Source organism: Merops nubicus, unplaced genomic scaffold (assembly GCF_000691845.1).
Source record: "Merops nubicus isolate BGI_N331 unplaced genomic scaffold, ASM69184v1 scaffold12619, whole genome shotgun sequence".
In the NCBI taxonomy this organism is placed as follows: domain Eukaryota; kingdom Metazoa; phylum Chordata; class Aves; order Coraciiformes; family Meropidae; genus Merops; species Merops nubicus.
The window spans coordinates 60,051-84,324 of NW_008630237.1; the positions used below are offsets into that span (position 1 = coordinate 60,051).

General features: G+C 40.4%; 1 protein-coding gene across 1 annotated transcript in view; it reads left to right on the forward strand.

Moving 5' to 3' along the window:
- Window positions 1-24,274, forward strand: part of LOC103779584 (centromere protein J-like) — a 43,928-nt gene continuing 19,654 nt past the window's right edge. The window contains exons 1-6 of the mRNA XM_008947222.1: window positions 1-120; window positions 15,436-15,532; window positions 17,624-17,719; window positions 18,591-18,729; window positions 19,810-19,881; window positions 20,487-20,595. Coding sequence (XP_008945470.1) covers window positions 1-120; window positions 15,436-15,532; window positions 17,624-17,719; window positions 18,591-18,729; window positions 19,810-19,881; window positions 20,487-20,595 — 633 coding nt within the window. The remainder of the gene's footprint in view (window positions 121-15,435; window positions 15,533-17,623; window positions 17,720-18,590; window positions 18,730-19,809; window positions 19,882-20,486; window positions 20,596-24,274) is intronic.

Below are 24,274 nucleotides of genomic sequence, written 5' to 3' on the forward strand. Positions count from 1 at the left end.
ATGGCGGCTCTTGGGCAGAGCCCCACACGGATACCCCCACCCTCCTGGTGGCCCTGCTGTCATGCCTGCATCAGCCTTCAGCCACCAGACTACCCAAACACTGCCCTGGTGGCCAACAAGGTGGGGCTGGGGTTGACTTGTCAGCCATCCTCCTTCAGGGGTGAGGGATGAAGGTCTGGGCCTTCCCCAGAGAGAGCGGCCCACCGGGTTGCCTCACGGGTGGGCAGTCCCTGGTAACCGTGAGGGACCCTGGTGAATTGGAAGTGGTGGTGCCTGGGCATCTGTCTCATGTGGGAAAGAACACAGACTCCTGGCTGCTGTCTTGTGGGAGGGAAAAAAGCTCACTGAAAATGATGTTGAAACATAGAAAACATACCCAGCTGTTCCCAGATCCTTGTGAGTGAGAGGCGTTGATAAGAGAAGGGGAACATGGTGCATGTGTGGGAGTAAAACAGTATTTGAGGTATTGAAGGGCTGCAGTCTGAACCCTAAGCCCTGAATTACAGTTGACATATGAATGATTCTTAGAATCATGCAGAGGATTTTTTCAATAGTAGGAGAAACCTTCCTCTTGGTTTTCTCTCCAGGCCTGGCCAGTCTTGGGGGGAAAAGCAATTAGAAAGTTAACACCAGGTGACCCACCTTTGAAGTTAATGCCAGGTGTCCTGTCTTTGAAGTTAATAGTATAAAAGCTGGTTCTGGTTTCAATTAATTTTGGAAGCCCTATTTGTGGGTGGATGTGTGGTGTAAGGTGTTCTTGTTAGTACAAGGGCTTTTTGACTGTCCACTGCAACCAGAGTTTGCAGCAATAGTGGGACAGGACTGGGAGCTGGACAGAGTGGAGATGGTGTGTCTGGTGGTGCATCTCCTTGGCAAGTGCTAGGGTGCCTTTTGTGTGATTGGACTTTTGGCTTGGCTTACTTCTTGGGTGCATTATCTATATGAGTGATTATGTTGATTTGTTTGTTTCTCTTGCTGTTAACTGTATCATAATTTTCTTGTATTCACTGGAATTGGATAATAAAGTCTGTTTTCTGTTGATGGCCATATCCTTTATGCTGGGCTATGTAATTGGCAAAATGAGTATGAACCATGCTGATGTCAAGCCCTTGTTAAAAAACCCACTTGAGGTACAGCTGAAATCTCAATTGCCACAGATGTTCACCCTGTTCCTGGGAGAAACAGGGGTGAAAGGTTGGATGGACTGTCAAAGGGCTGCTGAGCAGTGGAGGAGGAAAACCCCACTGCTTGGGCTTCAGCAGCAGGAGGCTGTAGTGGCCAGTTGGCCAGTGGATGTTGCTGATGGGCCCTCAGATACTCTGCTTTTCCTTTGGTGACATTGTCAGGAGAACTGACAGGTGGCCTCAGGTTGATGCTGGGAGTTTAGAGCATGAAAAGAGTACAGATTTATAGCAGCTTGGGTGTTACTTTCACTGCTTATGAAATAACTTTTCACTGCTTGCTATAGGTGCTGCTTTTTATTATTTTCATGTTGTGGTATCTGTGCAGTACACTGCCTAGTAAATAAATGATGAAACTTTTTTTGTTGCATCTATTCCATCTATTATTTTTTTAAGAAAAAAGACTTAGGCTGAGACTGGCTTGTGACATTGTTTGCATATAGAAGGTCTCTGCTTGTTAGTGGGTTCTGCTCTACTTTTGGTGGCTCCATGATGGCCCTGGTTGATGCTTCCACCTCAAGCAGTTCAGAAGGAGGTAGGTCACCAGTGCACACTGTTAAGTAAAAGCAGAATATCTCAGTGCAGACAGCCTAAAGCTAAATCTGTTTTCTGACACATGTTATCTTGAAAGTGGGCCTAATTTATTAATTGGTACCCCATTAAAAAAAGGCATTTCTTTTCCCACAATTATTACATTTCGTGTGCTATCTTTTCTACTTTTATATTAATCTTCTTAGATGAATGATAACTATAAGTTGGTGAAATTGCAAGAGTCACGGTAGACTGAAGAGGTCAAAGCCTTGCTACTAGCAAGGAAAGGTAGAGGAAAGAAAAAAATTATATACAGAGATAGATAACAGTTTGAGAGGATAAGTGAAAACTGAAGAGGAACAGGAAAAAATTTAGTCTAGAGAGGAATGTTTTTGTGATGGAAAGTTATTGATAATGATTAATTACATAACAGAAATAACTTTTTCTTATTTAGACCAAACTCCACTTTGGATCTTTGTATGGCAATATTTTTGACTAGAATTGTGAAAATCTGGGGGGAGATTTGCTGCAAAAGTAGCAAGAAAGTGGTATTTGAAGCTGTCAGAATTTGGACTGAACTGGAAAAAAACAGTTTTAGATTAAGTGGAAATGATAAAATTTTTGAAACGTCAAAGCATTTGTCTCATGAAACATCTAAAAGTTTTGACATTTCCGGTTAGCTTTCAGATACTATAATAAAACCCAAGGAAATTATTTCACAAAACCACTGAAAGAGGCTCATAATCTGTTTTTTTGTTATGCTGCTGCCAAGCAACCAGGGTATTTCCTCTACTGTCTCCTATGGTAGGTACCACCTTCTGACGTCACCTGTGGGTTAGGAGCTCATATCCTCTTTGAAGCAGTCTATGTGAAGTACAGCTCCAACAACAACAACAACAAAAGAGTATATTTCACTCTTAAATTGTACTACACCAATAGGTCTTAATTCTTTTCTGGGTGGTGCATCTGCACATCATCTTCAGGCTGAAAAGGGAATTAAATAATATTCCCTCTACTGTAGGTGAATGACATGAGACTTGATGGTAATGATGTGACCACTAAGCAAGGATTTGTTCTCTGGGAAGCTTTGAGCACAGCTAAGTTGGTTTTTTTTTATGAGTTCCTCTAAGCTAAATTCTCCATTTGGGGTTGAATGAGCTCCATTCTCTAATCTGAGTTGAAAATGACTTGGTTTTATTTAGTCAAGAAACCAAAAACTAATTAAAAAGTTATTTTCATGGTGAAAGCTCTTGTCCACGACGTCAGCAACCCTTTTCCTACAAACTAAAAACCTGGTGCTTGTACAATTTTCTACCTCATATCCATAGCCAGTTTCCTTTGGATTGCTGGTATTATGTAACCCAACTATATATCCTGATGTGTCATTCATATTTTTAATTGTATCATCTTCTTCCATTTATTTTCATTGTCTTTTTATTAGAAATATGCACTGAATTAATACATTCAATTGATCAATCCATTTGATTCAGTCAATTTGATCTATCTACATAGAGCTGAGCTAAACCAGTTAAATTAATACTCTTCTATCAAAACTTTATAAAGCTCTTATTCAGTTTTAGTATAGCTTTGTCATTGCTAGACATTTCTGTCAGTTAATACAAGTTAATGTAATAATATATATTTAATCTGCAGTAGCTGGAATTTGTGAACTTGTGACTCACTGAGGTTTAGGGAAAGCAGAGAACACTTGGCTCCTTCCATAAGAAACAATGGCTGAACATTGAAGTAAGAGCTTTTCTTCAAAATATAAAATATCTGTGAACTTGATTTATGTCAATCATAGACAGACCTGACACTTGGTGGTCTTATTTGTGAAGAATTTGTGCTTAGTCCTATCTAGTGGTTAGGAGTTATAAAGGAAAAAAGTTAATTGCCAGAAAATCAGTAAAATTGCTGCTGCTTCTTGTTGGTGAAGGAGGAAGAAAATTATGAACCTCATTTTCTCTGAAAATAGTGTAGTTTTCCTCCTGCCAAACTTTGTGTTTTTATCTGACCCTAAAGCTTACCATTATTAAACCTATTTATTTTACCATGAAACATTCACTGGCAACTAGGATTGCAGTGCCTGGAGGGGCACTGCTCTTGTGCAGAATCTGTTGCTTTTACTCTGTGTAGTTAAACATTTAGACAATTCTTCTCTGGATCATACTAGTTTTATACTGCTGCAATTCTGAAAATCTGTATCAACAGATAGTCAGACACTGATTCACACTTTATCCTATCTCAGAAGGTTGCTGAAAATAAAGGGGTTTTGTCCACTACGTTCAGTCTCTGCTTAATCTGTAAAAGTTAAATTCTGGTCTATATCTGTGGGTTTTCAATTCAAAAAGTTATGATTAACATAGTTCCACAAGGGGGGGGAGGGGGAATAAGCACGTGTAATGCCACAAATGACACTTCTCTTGTCTGAAAATTCTGTCTCTGGGTTCCAAGTTGATTGCGTCGTAGGAGAATACTGAAGGACAATTTCTTGCACAGCTCAGTCTGATGGCCCAAGTGATTTGTGACATTCACTAACAAGTGACATTTAAGTGAAAGCCAAGTTTTGATACAGCACAGGGAGAATGAAGTTACTGGCAGAGAATTTAAAAAAGTTCTGTATTTTGCGGCTCTATTATAGTGTGTGATCTCCGGGGAATGCAGTGAATTAAGATGGTTGGGGGATTTTTATTTAGCCTTTAAGAAAAAAAATCTTTGTGTAAAAATTACTCCTAAATACTGCTTAATTGGAGAAATGTTCACAGTTTTATGTAAATTTTATTCATTCATAACAAAAGCGAGAGTAACACTTTTAAGGAAAAAGAGAGAAAAAGGTAAAATAAAGGCAAACAAAGGGCCCAGTCTGGACTGAAGTACAAAATCCAAGCTACAGACATTCTTACAGCTTTGTGAAGGTCCTCACAGCAAACTGCAAACCAAACAGAAGGATTCTGCCTGGGTGCTGTGGTTCAGTCTGTGTTTTCTGTCACTGTTTTTGATCATCTGAGAATAACTAGTATTTATTGTTAGGGCCATAAAATCAGGTTTTTAGGAAACCTTCTTGACTCCAGTTTCTCTGCTGACTTCTACAGTGCAAGAGAACTTTTTGGGAATGCAGTTAACAGAAATTAATAGTGTTCAAAATCTGCTTCCTCCTGCAATGGCAGCTAAGATCCCTAAGACACCAGGCAAATTGTTGGATATTCCAGAGTGCCTGACAAAGTCTAGAGTATCTCCAGCAGATAACTGGAGCATACAAGAATCTTGTTAGGCATGGACTAGTTCCTGTCCTTCTTGCCTTAGGATAGGAGTGAAAGCATCCGAATGGACTAAAAGGATAAACAAAAGCTGCTACATGACAGTGCAGGATACAGGATCTGACAGCTGAAAACATCCTGGGTAATGTTTTTAGCATATATTTGTATATGACTTTTCCCATGAACCTTAACATTCCATAGAACCAAGCATCAGAAAAATCTCATGGGGAAAATGCTAAAAGGAAACATCAACTGTTGTAGAACGTGACATCAGCTGAGATAGTTGTATTGACAGGGTTCTGGTTGCAGAGAGGTTTACACTCCCAGATATTGACTGCCACTATCAGATGCATCCTGTTCGAGTGGGGAAGATCACCCAGATGGAGTGTGCATGAAAGGATCTTACAGTGAAATATTAAAATATCTTAAAACCCAGAGGCCCAGCTGTCAAAATAATCCTGCCCATGGACATCTGTCTTGCAAAGGAGGTAGGGGGTGAATGATAATTGGCAGAAAGCCAGTTTTATTGGTGTAAGCTATGTCCACATTAGTGCTGTTACAGTCTGTTACAGCCAGCGTGGCTCCGATGGCAGTGTCCTTCTTGTGGACTTCACTCAAGGTGGGCTGGTAATTCCAGCTGAAGTGGATGTCCCAGTATTAACAGACTGAGTCAGTTAGGTAGGATCACCTAGTTCTGAAATAGAGCTGTGCTCCAGTTTAAAGCCTGCCTGCAAATCATTGCTATTGCTTTCTTGACGTGAGTGTGGAGGCTTGGGTGTATTTGGCAACGGGGCTTTTCATCAGTTGAGTAGACAGTAGGGTATAAAAAAATGTTACTGTTCATTGAATATGAATTTTTGAAATTTCACATTTAAGGTCATAACATTTTGCGAGACACTGATACTGTCCTAAGACTCTCCTAAGATTACTTCGGAAGGTATGCGTTTCTTTTAGAGGTAAAAATATTTTAATTGTTACTTCTAGTTGAATCAGTGTACTTCCATTTTAGTCTGCTCACTCAGAAGAGTGCAAGATTTCCCTCTTGTGGTTAAACTTGGTTCAAATTGTCTGGAAGAGTAATGTAGTATCTGTACTGTTGATTTTTGTTGGTATTTTTAATATTCCTGTGTGCAGAGGATGCACAGGAATGTCAGACCTTAAATACAAGCTATTACTTTGAAGATGTAATCAAAGCTTCTGTGCAGCCTGAATGAATGGAGACATATTAGAGGGCACAATGTGGTCGGGCAGTTTGCTTTCTTCCCAACACCAGGTCTTTTTCCTTGTTTTGACTTGAGTTGTCTTTGTATAATGGCAAATATGTTCCCATTTATATCAGTACACATTGCCAATTACTTGAGCCTTTTTTCTTGGGCCGGGGTGGGTATTTCCCAGTTAATAGAAATCTTTTTTTTTTTTTTTCCTTTATAGCAGATACCAGTATCTGCATAGAATTGAACTCTGGCCTTTTTTACTATACCTGAAAACTTCTCTTCTTCTAAGACACAGTAACAGATAATACAAGGGACAAAGAACCATACGCCCACTTCATAATTTCAGGCTTGCTTACTGGGACGTTGTTTGGTGAATGCTTCTGTCTAGGGATTAATTTATGGAAGTGAATGACAGAAAATAAGTTTGAAATCCATTCTCAAGCTGCCTTTAATAACTATCCTATTTTGGGGTTCAATTTTAGCAAGTTGGCCAAGCCTACTTGTTTTGTCTTAGGGAGGTACTGTTTTAGCTAGCTATAGGTAACTTGATCCTAGCTCCACCCAGACAATTCAACATATCCTTCATTGCCAGGGATTAAGCAGAAATATTCAGAATGATTGTGCTTAACTTGTGGCAGTGCATTGTAGAGATAAATGTCTTCATATGTAGAGCTTTCTTTCCAGATTTTGCTGTATGTGATTCTGATAGCTTCATCATAAACTCTATGTAACCAAGAACTATATATTGATGTGTATATTTGTGTAATGTATTTATACATTATTTATGTATGTTAAGTGTTTACTCTTATGTAGTTCTTCCTAACTTATGAACTTTAAGGCCTCACTTTTGTCTAGCTTTCATCTTCCTCAAAATGCTTGTCGGAGGTCTTTGTGTCCTAAGCGATCCTGATGTTTTGGATTTTTCTGCTGTGCATGTCTTTGGGTTTGCTTCCTCTGCTAGACAGCTCCTGACTGTCTACCTGTACATCTGGGTAGACTTCAGGTGGTTTTGGACTGAGTTTTGCTCCCATCCACAAGGCTGCTTCTGCATTTCCAGATAAACAATCATTAGGACATGCTGACAAATCTTGTTTAGCTTCATGTAATTTGTGATCTCCTTCCAGGGTTGCTTTCAATTCCAGGTAAAAGGCACTGAAACGCAGCTGGCTTTTACATCATTGACAGGGAGAAGCTATGTGGTGTGTTCACAGGCAAGTGTTTCCCATTGGTTCAGCCTCTGCTGCCAATATCTGTATTTTTTCAAGTTGTGTTGTTTTGGTTTTTTTTCCCCACCGTGACTGAGAACAAATCAACATGAAGGGAATAAACTGTGTAGTGCAGATGTGTGAGGAGGGGGGAGGGAGGTGAGTACACAGAAGGAAACTCAGAGAAAAAAAAAAGAAATTGAAATAAAATCTCCATATTGGAAAGACAGTTCTTTCTGGAATTACATTGATTTATTTTGTTACACATAGGAGTCTAGCTTTCATTATATGAAACACAACCTCATCCCTTCCTCCAAACCTCTTATCTGCCAAAATTTAAAGGAGACAATGTGGGTTAAGTAGTATCTGTTCCTAGTCACAGGTCTCTTCTGACATTTTGCCTTTTTTTTACCCCCTTTAATTTTCATCCTTTCCATTTTCTTGAGGTACTGTTTTTTTCTTAATCTTGTATCTCTGTAGTGTTATCTGAGTTGGTCTTGCAGTAGACTGAAGAAACCTAGGAATCTGAAGTACAGGGAGCTGACTGCTACACAGATGTTCTTTCATTGGTGACTTTTACTCTCCTCCAGCAGCATAGAACTTTCCTGAGCAAGCCAAACAAGGCAAACATTTCAGTGCTTCTTTCTTTCCTCATCTGGTTTATCTCCTGTTCCCTCTGCTTGCCTTAAATTCTATGGGAAGAGCAGGGAAGCAGGGGTTGCTACTTTGTCTTGGCTGGAAGAGCTGCTGGCCACATGGCACTGGTGGCCCTTTCTGGTCTTTCTCTTTCCTCGTCTGGTTTATCTCCTGTTCCTTCTGCTTGCCTTAAATTCTATGGGAATATTCAGGGGTTGCTACTTTGTCTTGGCTGGAAGAGCTGCTGGCCACATGGCACTGGTGGCCCTTTCTGGTCTTTCACATGCAGCCTTGCGGAGCTTCTGCTGTTTAATTCCCACCTGTTTAATATCCCAGAGTGTCTAAAGAGAAAAAGAGGCAGAGAAGAATTAAGACACCTTTGAGTTACATTTTCAGGATGCTGATCATATTTAACTTGAACAGATAGCAAAACCATGCTACATCTATCAGAGGTCTTCTATATGGCAGGGTGTACAAAGAAGAAAGAAAACATGGTAGATAGTAAATGAGCTGTGCTTAAATAAGTAACTCATGTCAACTAGATTATTACACTGAATTGTGGATACTGTTACTAAGTTGCTAGTAGTGCACACTCAAAACTACTAAATAAATCACATGAACAAGCTACTGATTCAGGATGAGCAAGTTCCCATGCTCTGCTGTTGCAGCTGGGTCCTGGCAGAAGTCATGAGTTCAGTCTGAAACTACTTACCCCCAAAAATTAGCAGCAGGCACCAAAAAGCTGAACATGGAGGTTGCATTGCTGCTACACATTTCCATGCTGCAGCACAGGCTGGGGCAGGTGGCTGCCCATGCTGCCAGCACCTGAGTGAAAGCTAGAGATTTAAAAAACAAACAAACAAACAAACAAACAAAAGAGTCTATGCTCTACGTTCTGGCTGCTTGTTAAAGACTTCAGCTTCCTCCTGAGGTGGCTGGCAACTTCTTGATTATTCCTCACCTTAAATAAACATATGCTTTCTGGTTACATCATAAAACAATTGTGTATTGCATAAGAAGAATAAACCTAAATAAGCACAAACATATCACAAACCCATTAATAACTTTAAAAAAATCATGATCACCCCATACACCTTCTATATGTATTTGTCTGCACATCTCTTACAACAAAAGACTTGAAGCTTATCATTAAATCCTAAATATCGCTAGGAACTGTCTGCAAGCTCCGTTTTGTTTAGCTTGATACCAGTCCTGCTTTTCTTCTGAATCACTCTGAAGTGTCAAGAGTTAGATATTGCTCTGGTTTTATAGATAGCTCAGTTTTCCCCCTAAAAAATTCACTGGCTAGCTGAATAAATTTTGTAATTGTTCATTAATTTTTTTGGTTGAGGTATGATATTTTACATTGTATCAGCTTAGATATGTCCTAAAGCATACAAAACTTAATGGGAATTAATAGGTAAACCATTCTTGTTATTTCATTGTTGGTTTTGTCTGTTCATGTTTACAGAAGCCCAGTATAACCCATGAAGCAGCTGCACACTTGTTTGCATAAGGAGATTCTAAAATAAAATGTCATTTTGTTATGCGGTTGTACCATTCCCTGCAGAGAAGGATCAAGGTCTCATTAGCTTTTGGAGAATGCAGTGTGTGCAGGATAAGTGTAGCACTTCAATTCTTAGTGAATATTTTATATTCTGTGCTGCTTAAAAGAAAATTACCACCACTGATTTAGGTCTCCTTGTTCTGTTTATCTACACGCATCAAGTTTATAGCTGTTGCTCCACTCTTAATATAAATTTGAAAAGCAAAAGAAAAATTTACAAATAATAACTTCTTGTTGCTGTCTCCAGTACGGAGACACTTGGGCAGCTGTTCCAGGGTTTAGGAAAATTCTTGTCCCAATAGTCTTTCAGGCAGTGCTACAGGAAGAAGCTTTCCTGGGGTGCCACCACCCCTGACAGCTCTGGTAGGGCTGCGAGTCTCTCTTTGAGGGCTGCAGGCTTCAGTGTGTATGATTAACTTCCCAATGTTATTGTAAGGGATCGTTATTAAAACTGTCGAGTCTTTCAGTCAGATTTCTACTTGTTTTCAGGGAAATTTGTGAGGATTTAACAGTGTTAAGGATCAGGAACCTATGCATAGGCACACTGACTTTATGCAACCCATTAACACACAGAGTGCTTTAAAATTACATGGATAGAGGGCTCTGTGAAAGTGTGAAGTATTTGACTTATTTACTTTGTCTAATATTTATTAGGAGACTACCTGAGCCAAAACACATTAAAATGCTTTTTAAATGAAAATAATCCACTGAAACAGAATCCCCACAACCACTTCACAAGACAATTGTCAGCCTGTACCACGCTTCCTTGTTTGTTTCTGCTGGCTGCCAAGGCGATCTGTGCAAAGGTATTTCTGCCTCACAGGGAGTAGTTTTGGTTGCCTGGGCCATAATTGCTGAAGGAATTGCCTTGTTGCCTGGAGAGGAGGAGGCTTCTTGTGGCTTCAGCTGAGCGGCGCAGTCCAGGAAGAACCGCAGGGATCAGGCTGAGAGCTTCTGTTCACTCGCTGATTCCCCAGCAGTCCACAACAATGAGAAACCAAACATTGGAAAGGTTCATGACAGAGCAAGTTTTAGTGTTCAGTTCCTTATCCAAACTGAAGTCAGACACCAGCCTAGCCAGTGTCAACTTTTAGAAACAAATAATTTTTTACCTATGAAACCTCATACATTAAGAATACACCACTCTACCCACCTTTCTGGGACTACAATACATAAAAATGATTATGACCAACTATGATGGACAGTTATTGGAATTTCTTTTTGTTTTAATAGGATAAAAGCTGACACTGTCAAGTTAGTCACTTGGACATCCTTACCAGTGTCAGGGTTGGAATATCTTTTCCTTGCTCATGATGCCAGGGAGGTTTCCTCACAAATTCCAGTTCTTTTTGTTTCCTTACCTGCTATGCAGTGGATATAGTGCCTAATGTGAATTCTGTGTTTGGAGAGAACATTGGTAAATGTCATTTGTTTCCAGACACCACCATTAGTCTTCCTATTATATTTTCTTCATTTTTATTTTGGAGAAAGGATGACTAGGACACAGAATCTCAATGCACCTGGTGCAAAATGTGACATCAGTGGGACAGGCCACTAACAGCCTTTGTATTGCCCCCTGCTGCTGAGAGTAACCTTCATGCTGACAGCTGATAACTGTTCAGCTTTTGAACTTTGCACCCTCTGAACAGCTAAATTATTTTTGTGGGTATATCTTGTCTCATAGGTTTAAAAAAAAGTTAAAAAAAAAACCAAAAAACAAAAAACAACCAACGTGCATATAGTATCATACTCAGAAAAATCACCAGCAGGCTGGAACTTGTAGTTCCACTTCACTTTGACCAGAAGTTAGGATCTATAGGAGAAGCAAATCATCATATGGTGATGGGTGCAACCAATACTGCTGTTGACAGCAGAGGAATAGGGAGGCTCATGAATTTTATGTTCCCTCTTAGGGTTGGGAGGGATTGCCATATAGTGTCATGGGCTCTACTCTTTTCTTTAAATGTGATTTCTTATCCTATCCTTTCTGATTCGTCCCTGTCTACTTCTCTGTCTTCACTGCAACTGTTCCTTTTTTTCCCTCCACTCCTACTGAAGATCCATTCTGTAGGGTTCTTATTTTACTGTACAAGCATCTGCCCAGACAGCCTGTACTTCATTTGTTTTAGATTTTTAGATTTGCAAAATTCCCCCAGTGCAACTGTAGATTACTCTAAAGGGAGTTTAAGCCTGCTAACAACATAGTGTTTCCTAGCTACACATGATAGATCTGTCACAGCAGGTATCAAGCCTGGCAGGGTGTGTATACAAAACACTTACATCATTTTCTTGTGAACAAGTGAAGTTCTTGGAGACGCCACATTTCTCAGCGTTCAAATAACCTACCTTTGAATCCTGCCATAGCAGACAAGAAGGGGGAGCTCACTAGCTTTGGCTGCTGAAATATATCCCTCTGTATCCCCTTTTTTAAGGTAAGTAGCAAATGCCTGGCTCCTTCCTCAAAGGACTGGAGCCAAATGCCTAACGAGGGGAAGCAGAACGTTTGTGTTGCGCAGCCATGTGGGTTTGGGGGAGAATAGGTGCAAGCTGTGGCTGTCTTATTCTACCTTTCTGAAATAAACGTTTTTCTGATCTACTTGAACATCAGGCAGTTTTCTACTGATGGTTTTGTTTTGTTTTCTGTAATTGTGTTTGGTACTTTAAGAACTTTCTCTCAATCTAGAGGATGAAGATTTAGATGAAAGACAAGGTCAGGCCACTTTGGCAAACGCTTCTCGTGGTGAATGGAATTTGGTTTTTAGTGTAATAGTCGTACATCTGTTCCTGTTTGAGACTTTCAGATTTAATAGTGAGAGAGTAGACAGTACATCTAAGCTATTTTAGCTGGCAGAAATATTGTGATTTTGTAGAGGTTTTGTACTGCATGTATCCTAACAGTATTTATATATATGTCTATTTATATATACATATATATATATATATGTATGTTTTACAGTTTCTGAAGTCACAAGATACTTTACATTCAGCCTGCACTTAAAAAAAAAAGAGTCTCTTGGACAAAAAAGAAGAGAAGAAAATCAATCACAGGATTTACTACGTCAGTATGACACATTTGTTCAGGGTGTCTTTTACTGCACATCCTTAACATGGATTTTGGAAAGCAGTGCATGGAATCAGATACTTCTAAGGAGGAAGACCGTTTGTCACAGCAGACTGCCAGTGACCTGGTAAGCGTGTTGCCACCTTGCAATATAGATATTGAGAGGGTCATGCATTCTCTAATACCCAGGTTGGGTTGATAACACAAGTGAGTCCTCCAGTGAGCAGCGTCTGCTTTTATACAGTTCAGAAGCCAGCGGTATGGTGGACAACAGTAATGTCTCAACAGATAGGCTGGGCCACAACCAAGCTTTTCAGCATGCAAAGCCATTATATTATTTGGCCAGCTCTGATTTTTTTTTTTTTTCCCTCAAAAGTTGTCTTCCAGTGTAACCCAGGATGGAGTCTGTGATACAAGTGTCAACTTGGAAATGTTCACTCCTTCTCTGCTCCCTGCCTCAGAGCCTGGGATGAACCACTGTGCTCCCACCTACAAAAGCCCAGAACAGGTTAGTCTGCTTGGAAAAAAAAATCACTGAATTTATACCTGCATATTGTATATTTCTGATAATTGCACAACCTCTTCAGGAAGAAGGGCTGGTAACTTTTGTGCCTGTCTATAGGTAGGAAGCTTTACTGGCAAGCCTGGGAACTGCATTACAACTTGGTGTCTGATGCTTTTGCTCTAATGCATTCATGCCATACAGTGCTTTTCCCAAGAGACAATTGAGCAATTTTTCTCTTACTCCTCTTTTTTTGATAATTATCTCTGTCTTCCTCCCTCTGGCAAAAAAGATGGCATGTGCTGGCTCAGCATTCTCATGTGTGTAAAGATTATGGGGTATGTTCATATTCTGATTTCTATATGTCTTTCTATCAGTCCTCTTCTCATGCTCCATCTCCTTTTTATATCTTTTTTCTATTTCTGACCTTCTCCTCTTCTTAGTTTTGATGAAGTAGTGGACAGAAGCAGCTCTACAACATCTCTTCCAGTGAATGCTGTGTGTGCTTCTTGTAAGATAGTGAACAATACAGTGCCTTAGTTGCATATTTTAGAGAAACTCATGTTTCCAACATGGTTAAATTTATTTAGGATGTGTCTGTGCTGGCATTTCTCAGCACTTTCTTCACTGGAAGTCTATAATCATTTTAACACTTTTTGGTGATGTTGAAATCAGAAGTGCCTGTGTTAACAAGGTTGCACCATCTGCCTCTTGCCCTAAGCCCACGTCACGTCAGGGCTTCATTTCTTGACGCTGTTGGTACCACCTCTGCACAACAGATAAGAGCTAGGAAAATTGTTTCTTCAGTCATATGTCAGGAGATTTGCAGCTGGGCTGTGCCATTGCAGTGGCTCTTTGACCATCTGACTTTCCTGTGGCTGAAAACTGCTAGGTGGGGCATTGAGGCTGCCCTAGAATCCAGTTCCCCACTGCCCTTCTCAAGGGGCTACAGTCAGGAGTCCTCACCACCTTCAGCTCTCCATCAATGAAGTTTTTAGTACTTTACATACAGGGACAGGAAACTTCTAATTTCTTGGTTGTTGAGACATTAATAATGTAGGTAAGACTGCAGCTGTAGATAACTTCATGTGAGTCACAGAAGTCTGTTACTTCTTTTCTTGGATGACAAACCAGATCATAGAGTTTAATGACCAGAATGTACCCTTTGATATCCTAAAATGTCAACAGCTGTTCATAAAATCTGATACTGGGTCTTAGGCCTTCTTTGTTCTTTGGTGGCTTCTGGCATCTGACTGTGAATTGTTTGAAATATTATCAAAGATTCTGATATAAAAAATAAAAGTGAACTTGGGATTTGCTTTGTTACATGGTGCTTCTCTGGTGATAGCAGCTGGGGAGCTTCAGGCCCAGCAACAATGTGAATGTGTCTTTACACTCTAAGTTTTAGCTCTGGAACAGATCTGGTACTTCACAATAACTTTAAAAAAAAAAAAAAAAAAAAACCAAAAAAGAGAAAAGAAACCTATCTCTTTCACTACTGATCTTTGGTAGTTTTTCCCAGTGGAAATGACAGAAGAGACAGATGAGTGGGAGAAGGAGTCATATATGACAAACTGGGAAACTCAGAAGACCAAGGTAATTTGGATAGGTGTGTACCTGCAAGGAGGCAAGGGGGGTGCCTGGCCTGCAGAAGGACTGAGGAACTCATGGCAGCAGTTTGGTCAGAGATAGTCAGTCCTTTCTCCATGCTAGTGAAGTTTTCTGTGGAGGCAAAGACTGGACTTATTCTTCTATCCCTGTCCCTTATTTCATACCATGCTCGTGTTTCCTCCTAATTGCGTCTGTGCTGTGTGGATATTGACTTTTGAAAGCTGCTTTTCATCAACAATACTGACATTTCCATTTATCAGATTATTAAATGTTGGACCCTGGCACATTTTGCAGTTTTACAGTGAAGGCTAACCTGAGGGTATTATTTGCTCTGATGCTGTTCTAACAACTTACAGTGCAACTCCTTTTTGTGCTTTAGTCTCTGTGGGAAGGAAATCCCAGCACACAGACCAGAAGAAAATGCTGGCTGCTGTGAGGCTGAGCAGCAAAATCTAGCAGGCACATGCAGCCTGCATAGTGTCAGTGTACCCTCTGAGTTGTAAAACGGCAAAAGAGTTTTAAATAGTTTTAAATAAAAACATCTATGTTCTTTATTAGAAATACTGCTACTTTAAGTAATACCTACCCCCAAAGTCCATATGGTGACTCTTTCTGATTAAAAACCACTCAGAAATGTAATTTGATACTATATCTTCATCATATTTTTCAGACGTCAGGGCAGCAGGACGAGGGGATGAGACAGCAGATGGAGCAGCTGAAAAAGCTGGTGGCTGAACAGCAGAAAATCATTTCACTTTACAACTCAGGTACTTGGGGAATCCCTCCTGATGCTGCAGCACCCTCACCTGCCACTGCTTGCACTCCAGAAGTGAAATGTGGCAGTGCCTTAAGGAAAGAGGAAGTTTGATAGCTGCTTTTAGTGGCTGGGGGTTATTCCTTTGGCAGCTAGGCTAAAACATGAAGTTATTTCATACAATACACGCAAGCTGGAAGCCCCAGAAAATACTACTTTCCACTTTTGTATATTAAAATTCCAGAGCTTAAAGGAAAACTTTCCCTTCTTTTGCATTGAGGAGTGCTTGAGAGATACTTTGCAATACTTAACTTTTATCTGCTAAGAGACCTATGGAGTGCTAGGGGAAATGGGTGGTTTATGTGCTCAGGACTACTTTGTAGATTCTCTTTAATTCAGCATCCCTGTAGCATATGGTTATTTTGGTTATGACTGATGGTTGCAGCAAGCATGTTTTACAAGTTAAATAAAATAACGAGATCTGATTATTTCACTCTGAACATGCAAAACACCAGGCAACACGACAGCAACATTGTTCTTGTGCAATGCCAGCTTAGCAAGAGATTTCTAGTTCAGTGCAAAAGATATTTGTCTTGAGCTTCTCTAACTTTACTTGTCTGGTAATTATTTTTAGGTTTTTCTGGTTCTCCTGGGATACCTTCCCACCTAGTAGCCATGATGCCACCCCTTCCGTGCTTTCCAGCTACGTTCATGCCTGGCCAGTTCCCAGCAGAAAATTCTTCCCAAGTTAAGAGTGCAGAATGCTTACAAACTTCTCCCTTGGCAACGTGCTCAACTTGGCAAAGCAGATCCCCACTGTTCATGCCAAACGAGAGCAGTTCAGAAATCTCAGGAGAGCACGTGCAGCTTTCAGACTCAGGTGGGTAAAAAAGCTCTGGAAATCTGAAGCTAAGGCTTCAGTGCAAATCCTGTGAATTTTTTGTCCTTGCTAGTCAGGGGAAGGTGCTTTGATTTTATGGTGGTTTGTTAGAAAAGCTTTTAAAGTATTTTAAACTTTATTTTTTTCCTTTTTTTTTTTTTTTAATCACAGTCATTCTGCCTCATACTGATAGAGTAATTTGGCCTTGTAGATATAAACAGAGTAGAAAATCATTAAATTGGAAAAAAGAAGTTATATGAAGTAGGGAGTATGTTATATTTAAGGGGAAAAGCATAAAAAGTAGGAAGTGGATATATATAACTTCTAAAGGTGAGAGAACATGTTTCTTCACCTAAGAAGGCCTGGCCTTTGTCAACAGTTTTGCTGTTTCTCACATTGATATGGAGTCCCATGATTTGGAGAAAAAACAATGTAAGCTGCTGTTTGGTGTCTCCTCTGTGCTACACTTTGCCAGCCTTGTCTTCTGTCAGAAGATACCAAAGGATGAGAAAGAAGAAATTTGCAAGAAATTGAAAGTTGATTTCAAAATCAGAGGAAGAGGAACAAAAAGAAGTGGGAATGAAACCACTCAAAGGGGAAGAGGATGTAAATCAGGCCTGCATCCTGGATTCCTTTGAGTTTTTATAGCAAGACCTGACTGTGATGTTGTGAGACAGTCCTATAGTACAACTGAAACTTTAATTTAAAAACCTTCAAGCTAGCTCAGGACCAGTATCTCTCTGAAAGGGTCTTGTCTCCTTGTGTGTGGCACTATTATTTTCTGGCTGGATTAACCTGAACTTGGGTCAGTCGCCCAGTGAAGTTCATCAGAGAGCTTTGGAAATACTTCTGCCAGCACAAATGGCTTGGGTGTGGGTGTCTGTGTGGATGAGGGCAGCAGGAACCTGAGAGCAAGGACACATTAGGACAGGGAGTGCTAGCACTGCTATGTTTTTTTGACAACAGCTCTGACTTACACCTGCTTTGTGCATGTAAAACTAAGGCTTGAAGGTGCAGAGGCCTTAATACCTCGGATTAACTCCTGACTGGAATTTGGTCAGTGCAGTTGCCTTTGAAATATGCTTCTCCAGCTGAATGTGTGCTGGAGGACTGGGCCAAACTGAGACTTTCCTGACTGTTATGATGAGTGTGGATTTTTACTGCTGGAAACATAAATGTGAGTATGCCAACAGCTTGTTTAACATTTCACATTCTCATTTAAAGGGATAAGCACTGAGCCACTGCTTCAGTGTACTGAGACCCCCACAAAAAACCTTTCCAGACAAGATGGTCAGGAAGAGAACAGAAATGAAAACAAAGGTGAGTTACACAGCTGCTGGGACACAGTTTTCTTGACTTGCTCTGGGAAGCATAAATTGAAAATTACAGTGCTGGGGCACCTCTCCTATTAGAGCATTCTGGAGACAGCATAGCCTCACACATGGGACTGTGAGGAGGGACATATGTGTTCTCCACCCCTTGCTGCCATCAACCTGCTGTGTCCGGTTGACACCATCTTACAAACTTGTAATTTCAGCTTTGAACTTTCAGTTTCCAACCGGTGTTAACCCTTAATAAACTGTACAGCTTGCATAGCAAATCTTGGTCTCTTGACAATTCTTGAGCGTGGCAAAGGGTTATTTTTGATCTACCCTTGGAAGACGAGCACCACGTAAACATCCCGGTCCCGTCTGAAGCCCTCTCTGTCTCCAGGGGCAAATAGTCGCGGCCCTGACAATCGGTGACCTTTGGCACCGGTTCACGACACCCAGCTAGAAAGTCTCATGTGTATAAATACTGGTGTTAAACTGTTTAATGAACTAGCTTCAGGTCACATAATTACAGACACGTGAGTAGTTCAGCACTGTCAAGGAAAGTATCTCCACTGCAATGTTCTGCAGTGTACACAGTAACCAAGCATTATGAAACCCCAGAGGCAAGGAGTACAAACCATGCTCTTTCTCCTTCCTTTATTTGCAGCAACCAAACTTGAAGATCAGGAGCCTGTTTTTTTTTCATGGGTTGCCTCCTTCCACCTACTTAATTCAACTGTGTTCTATAAAGTATTTTCAAAAATCAAAATCTTGTCTATGTTGTTAAAAATATAAACACTTCTAATTTATCTTATTGTGTTTATTTTTCGTTTATTCATTCTATAAAGGCTTTTTTTTCATTTCTTCTTGTTGCTTAGATAACAGTCGATTAAATGAAAGAAGTTTCCTTGAAACTTTTTCTGCTGGCAAAGAACAAAGAGAACACCTAAAGGAGGAGATTCCTCCATCTCCTTTTGGCATAGAGGGGAAGATGAAGACTGAGAACATGCAAGACAGGTGAGAAATTATCTTAGTCAGTCAAGCTACAAAAGCAAGTTTTCCTTGATTGTACACATACTGTACATGTTATATTTGCAACACAAAGGCACTTCCCTTCTATTGAGAGCAGCAGGAATGCATGGGCAGAGATTGGACAGCTCTAGGGACTGGCAGTTGATACACTTCTATAAAGCAGGATGCTGGTTTAGCCAGTTTAAATGAACTGGTTTTGTAACTATGATCCTCAAAGTATAGAAGCAAGGCAAAAGTTCTCAGGGAGAGATAACATCATCTTTTATTATGTCATCATTTCTTCTGTAGTAACCATTGGGTTGTGACGGCAGCATCAGTCTGAGTAGCTCATTCTTTTCCTTGCTCTGCCTCTTCAGCAGCACTAAGACAAATTTTTAAATGCCATTATAGTGAACAGGTCAGTGACATAACCCTTATCACAAATTTCCTGGAGAGAGAAGAAATGTAACTTTTAACTTGGATCACTTCTCTGACATGGTTCATCACCACATTGCAAAAGGACTTGTACCAGCACACTGAAAGGATGCTCATGGCTAGGCAAGGATGGGTAGGTTGACATTAGTGATGGAAGAAATGCTTCTATAGTTGTTACTTTTCCCCAGCTGATGCAGATAGAAACAGCAGCTTTTTTTTTGGTACACTGAGCCTTCCATCAAGTACAAAAGAGACAGCAAACTTCTAGGCAAGTATATGTGGGAGTTGGGCAGAGAAGGAAGACAGGGACCTCCAAAGTAGAATGCTGGGAGGAGGTGGCAGGACCATAAGCTCCTCTAGCAAGTGGGCCTGTCCACATATCCATTTTTGGATCAGCAGTGAGCTTCTGAAGTATGTCTCCCAGTCACTCAACCCATGTTTAGGTTCACATCATTTTCTCAGCATGAGCTGGAAGAAACTACAGCACGGAATGTTCTCCAGATCTTCATGACATTTTTGCTATGGGACTAGGCTACACTTGGTTTAAGTAGACTTCCTTGAAAAGCATATTGTCTAACATTAAGTCTTCAGCAACAACAGTTTTGCTCAAAAAATCTAACCCAATTATTAGGCCATTCTGTGTTCTAACAGAGTCAGACTGGCAAGCAAAAAGATTATCCATGGTATAGTGGTGCTAGGTGGAGGTGGGGTATACAAAGAATGGTAATGAGCTGCATAGCCAGCACCTCTGTTAAGAATGGTAATGTGCATAACCAGCACTTCTATTAAACCCAGGATTTTTTAATATTCAGTAGATTTTATGAGTAAGTGACTAAATGAAGGCTCTAAGCACATTGCAAATGAAATAAGATACATTCACGTATGCTGTATTATGCTTCACTTTGAGTCAGGGTTCACTTTGTTCCTCCAGAACACTATAGACATTATTTTTCTCCTCTATCACTTTTCACCAGCTAATTCAAACCACTCTGTGAGAGACAGTGAGTTCTTTGTGACCATAACTAGCTCTAGTTGGGAGGAAATGCCTGAAATTTTTTTCCTTTTGAATATTTTCTATTTTCAAGGAAAGACTACCAGCCCAAAAATGTTACTTTCTGAAAGCATAATTAATGTTTAGGCCAGAAAGGATGTTTTAAAGTGAGATTTGGATGTAACATACTAATGGGCTTTTTTCTAACAAGCTTCACATTTATAAAAAATTGTGCAGAACATTTCAGTTCTAAACTCAACATCAGCTCCATGAGAACTACTGAAAGAAAACTAACTGAAGAACCTTACAAATAAGTACCCTCTTTTTTCTTGTCTAGTCCAATCACACCAGCAATTGGTATTAGACAAAAGGCTTCTGAAGAATTTGTTGGAGAACAACGTAAGGCAGACAACCATCTCCTAGAAAAGCAGCAGATGCAGCAGCAGGTACTGTGCCATTGGTGCATTCACTTTGTTTTTGTCACATTTGCATGGACTTGGGTATTGTGTGGGCTCTGTTTTGGTTCATTGCCTGGCAGCACATTTATACACTTCTATGTGATATTGGAAGATTTTCCCCAAAACTTAAAAAACTGTATTACTCAGTCACAGTCACATTCCCTACTGATTCCCACTGGATTCTTCTCTTTCCACACACTTTTTGGGTCATAGTTTGTGCTTAAGTCTCAACACGTTTAGCTAAATGATATCTCAAGTTTGATTCTGTTAGTTTATTTTATAATAAATGTGCTGTGCATTCTCTCGTGTGGCACTAATACAAGATCCAAATACAGTTTTTATACAATGGCCAAGTATAGTAATGCTGGTCTGCTTTTTGCCTTATGTGCTGTTTGAGATGAGTTTGTCTGACCCCTCTAGATGTCAGACAGAATTTTGTTAGGCTTGTTGACTTGGAAGATACACATTTCATCACTGAGGAATTTTCTCTGTCTTCCTGGCAAAATAACATCTCAGACTGATGCATTTATGTATTTGTGTCACATTGTAAAAAACACTCAAACTTCCTTTAAAAACAGAGGCAGACAGAACTTTTCTCATCCTCTATCACAGGAACACTTAGCACCATCTTAACCATCTGATTCCACTAATGAATTAACAGAGGAATCACATAACAACTGCTTCTAAAAGTTCTCACACCTTCCTCACAGTCTTGGGGCTGTTACTTATGAACTTGGTTATCCATAGACAATGTCAAAGACTTCTGATGTCTCAGCTTTCTCAATTATCATAAATATCTTTATTTCTGGGTAATGATTCTCAGACTGTTACTGTCATCATTGCTGGTGTTTTGTTTTTTTAGATCAAGACAAAAGTAACACCTCGTAAGGCTTTTCTGAGACGAAGAGAAGGTATGGCAAGGCTCAAAAAAAATAAATGGAAGCCTTTAAAAGAAGACAGCATGCATTCCAGAAAAGCTGTTTTGGACTGCTGGGGTCATTTCTCCCAGCCTGGCCAAGTGGAAGCAGGCATACTGCAGCCAGGGGAATGCTCTCAGTTCAATCTACAGGTCAGTAGCTCCATGCAGATGGGTACATGTGAAAAAAAAGCAGACTGCGCTTCAGCTGAGAGGGAGAGAAAGGCTCAGACTGACTATGAAGAAAAAGTAGTTGAGCAAAGTGCAGAAGAAAAAGAAGTGACTAGGAGAGACGAAGATGCAAAGGAAAATCCTGTTGACACACCATGGAGAAGGTGGCCTAAAATCCTGCAACCATGTTCTGAAACAGTGACAGAAATGAACCTACAAGTAGGTGAGGAAAGGGAAACTCATCATATGAATTCTCCAGGGCAAGCAGGCAGAACTGATGGAAGACCTGGGGAGGGTACCCTGCAAAAGGACCTAGGTAGGATGGATCAGCCTCTGAAGGGTCATGTCACAGAGGGAGCAAAACTCCTCTTGGAAGTCTTGCAGAAGCATTGTCCACTTCAGGAGTTAGAAACAGATCACATCAAGGAGTCAGAGCAGAGTGCAGGCCCTGCATTCACACAGGGTCAGAATTGGGTTCAGGTATGCCCACAGGAACCTGTTTTAGGGAGCCAGAGCTCAGAAAGCAAAAGACAAATCACTGGGTTTAAGATGGTCAATGATAAGATAGTAAAAATTACATGCAGTTCACCTGAGGCTGTGGAGAAAGGCAGCTCATCCTCAGCCTTGCAACAGGAGTGGCAAAGGAAGGGGACATCTGCCTTGACATGGTGTATTTTACCTTTGTCCCGTGAGTCAAGCTGCTTAAGCTCTAACAGTGATGATGACCCCAAATCTCACCATGCTCTGTATCCCCCTATCCAGCCTGAGCTTCAAGGAACAGATCATACTGACGGACCTTTGGACCTCTCTGATGGTGATTATGCTAGTGATGAACCCAGTGGAACTGAAATAATATCTGTTAAAAAGTACAGCAAATCACCCCCAAGGAAAGAGATTCAAGGGATCTCAAGACAACAAGGCCTCTCCTGCAGCACAAGCAGCAGTGATTCCAGTACTGAGGCTGTCAAGCTGGAAGGGAGCAAGGCTTGCTCTTCTCTTCAGCAGCCCCTATTTCATCCTACAAGATTAAAAGGAAGAGGGGGTGAGCCTGGTTCAAAGAATGAGGATAGAGCTGGGGATGTTAAAAGCCTACCTCTGCCATCCTCAACAGTGGCTGGTGAGATGCCTGCTTTCAAGATTAAAGAAACCCCTGCAGTGAAGGAACCACAGAAGAAACTGTTTACAGGCACATCAGGTAAGAGCTACGTGAGTTTTGATTTACATTTATCTTCCATGTGGGAAAACAGTTCTTTTGGATTGATGACTCATCCTGCCTGTGCTCCCTAGGTATATGCCACCTCTGTCAGTATTTCTCATTCCTAGCCTTGAAAAAAAAGAGAGGAGAGATGTATCTGCAAGCTTCTTGTTGTGTTTGGTGCTCCACCATCACTAGACATTTTTTCTAAGTCTGTTGCTTGAGGTGCACCTTCAGGTGCAGACTTTTGACCCTATGAGACAGGAGAGAGATTCACTCAGTCCCTGGAGTCAATGCTAGAGCTCTCTGCAGCTTAAGTAGTTCCTCTCACTGACACTTCGACTGTGAGATGTTCACATTTACTATTTACCCTCCCCTGGGATAAAGTGACTTTAAAAAAGGTGGGCAAAATAATTTCTCAGATTTGTGTTTTGTCACAGGTTTTGTCCCTGTGACAAAAAGAGCCTCCCGTGAGTGGGAGAATGATTTCTTAGGAACATCTCTGTTCATCCTGAATGTGATCCTAGTTCTTTGGTCAACCAAACTTTCTAGCCTTTCGGTCTCAGTGATCTTACTTCTGGCAATTAAATGGTATCTTGCTTAAGCAGGATTTACTCCTTGAGTTTTGTTTTTGTTTTTGTTTTGTTTTGTTTTGTTTTTTTAAAGAAGTTCATGCCTTTTCTTCTCTCACAGTTTTAACTGAAGGACATCTCCTGCATTGAGTCATGACAAACCTATTGGCCATCTTTTTGTGTAGGATCAGTGAAACTCAGTTGTCCTGCCTGCAGTAATCACTGGGGCAGAAATACTTGCTTCTGATGGCTCTCAATTACTCTGTCAAAACTTGCTAAGAACACTCCACTCCATGTCATGCTGCTGTTAAAAAAGGGCTCCTGAGGCTTCTCTGAAAGTTGTATTCAAAATAAGATTGAACTATCATGTGGCATTCACAGTTCAGAAAAGGAATTCAGCTATTGACATCGATATATCCCCAAATCCCATTTCACTTCATGATTTGCAGAGCTTGGATTGTGCTACTAAGAACTATGCTGGGAACAGAATACTTGCATAATTGGGCAAAGATAAATTAATTCTTTTTGATAGATTAAGCAATAAACCTTCCTGCATTTAATGCAGTCTATATGCAATCTTAAATACATAGAGTGGGTTCTTTAATATTCACAACATTCTGAGTCTTTACAGAAGAAACCCAGAACATCCTCACCAGAAGATTAGAGACTGGCATATGTCACAGAGGAACCCCTTCACTGACTAGAGTGAAAGAAGAACAAGAGAAAGCAATGCATTTTCACAGGTAAATCTGTATACACCAGAAATGGAATTGTGTGTGCAGTGAGGCAAATATTTCCTTTACAATCCTTAAA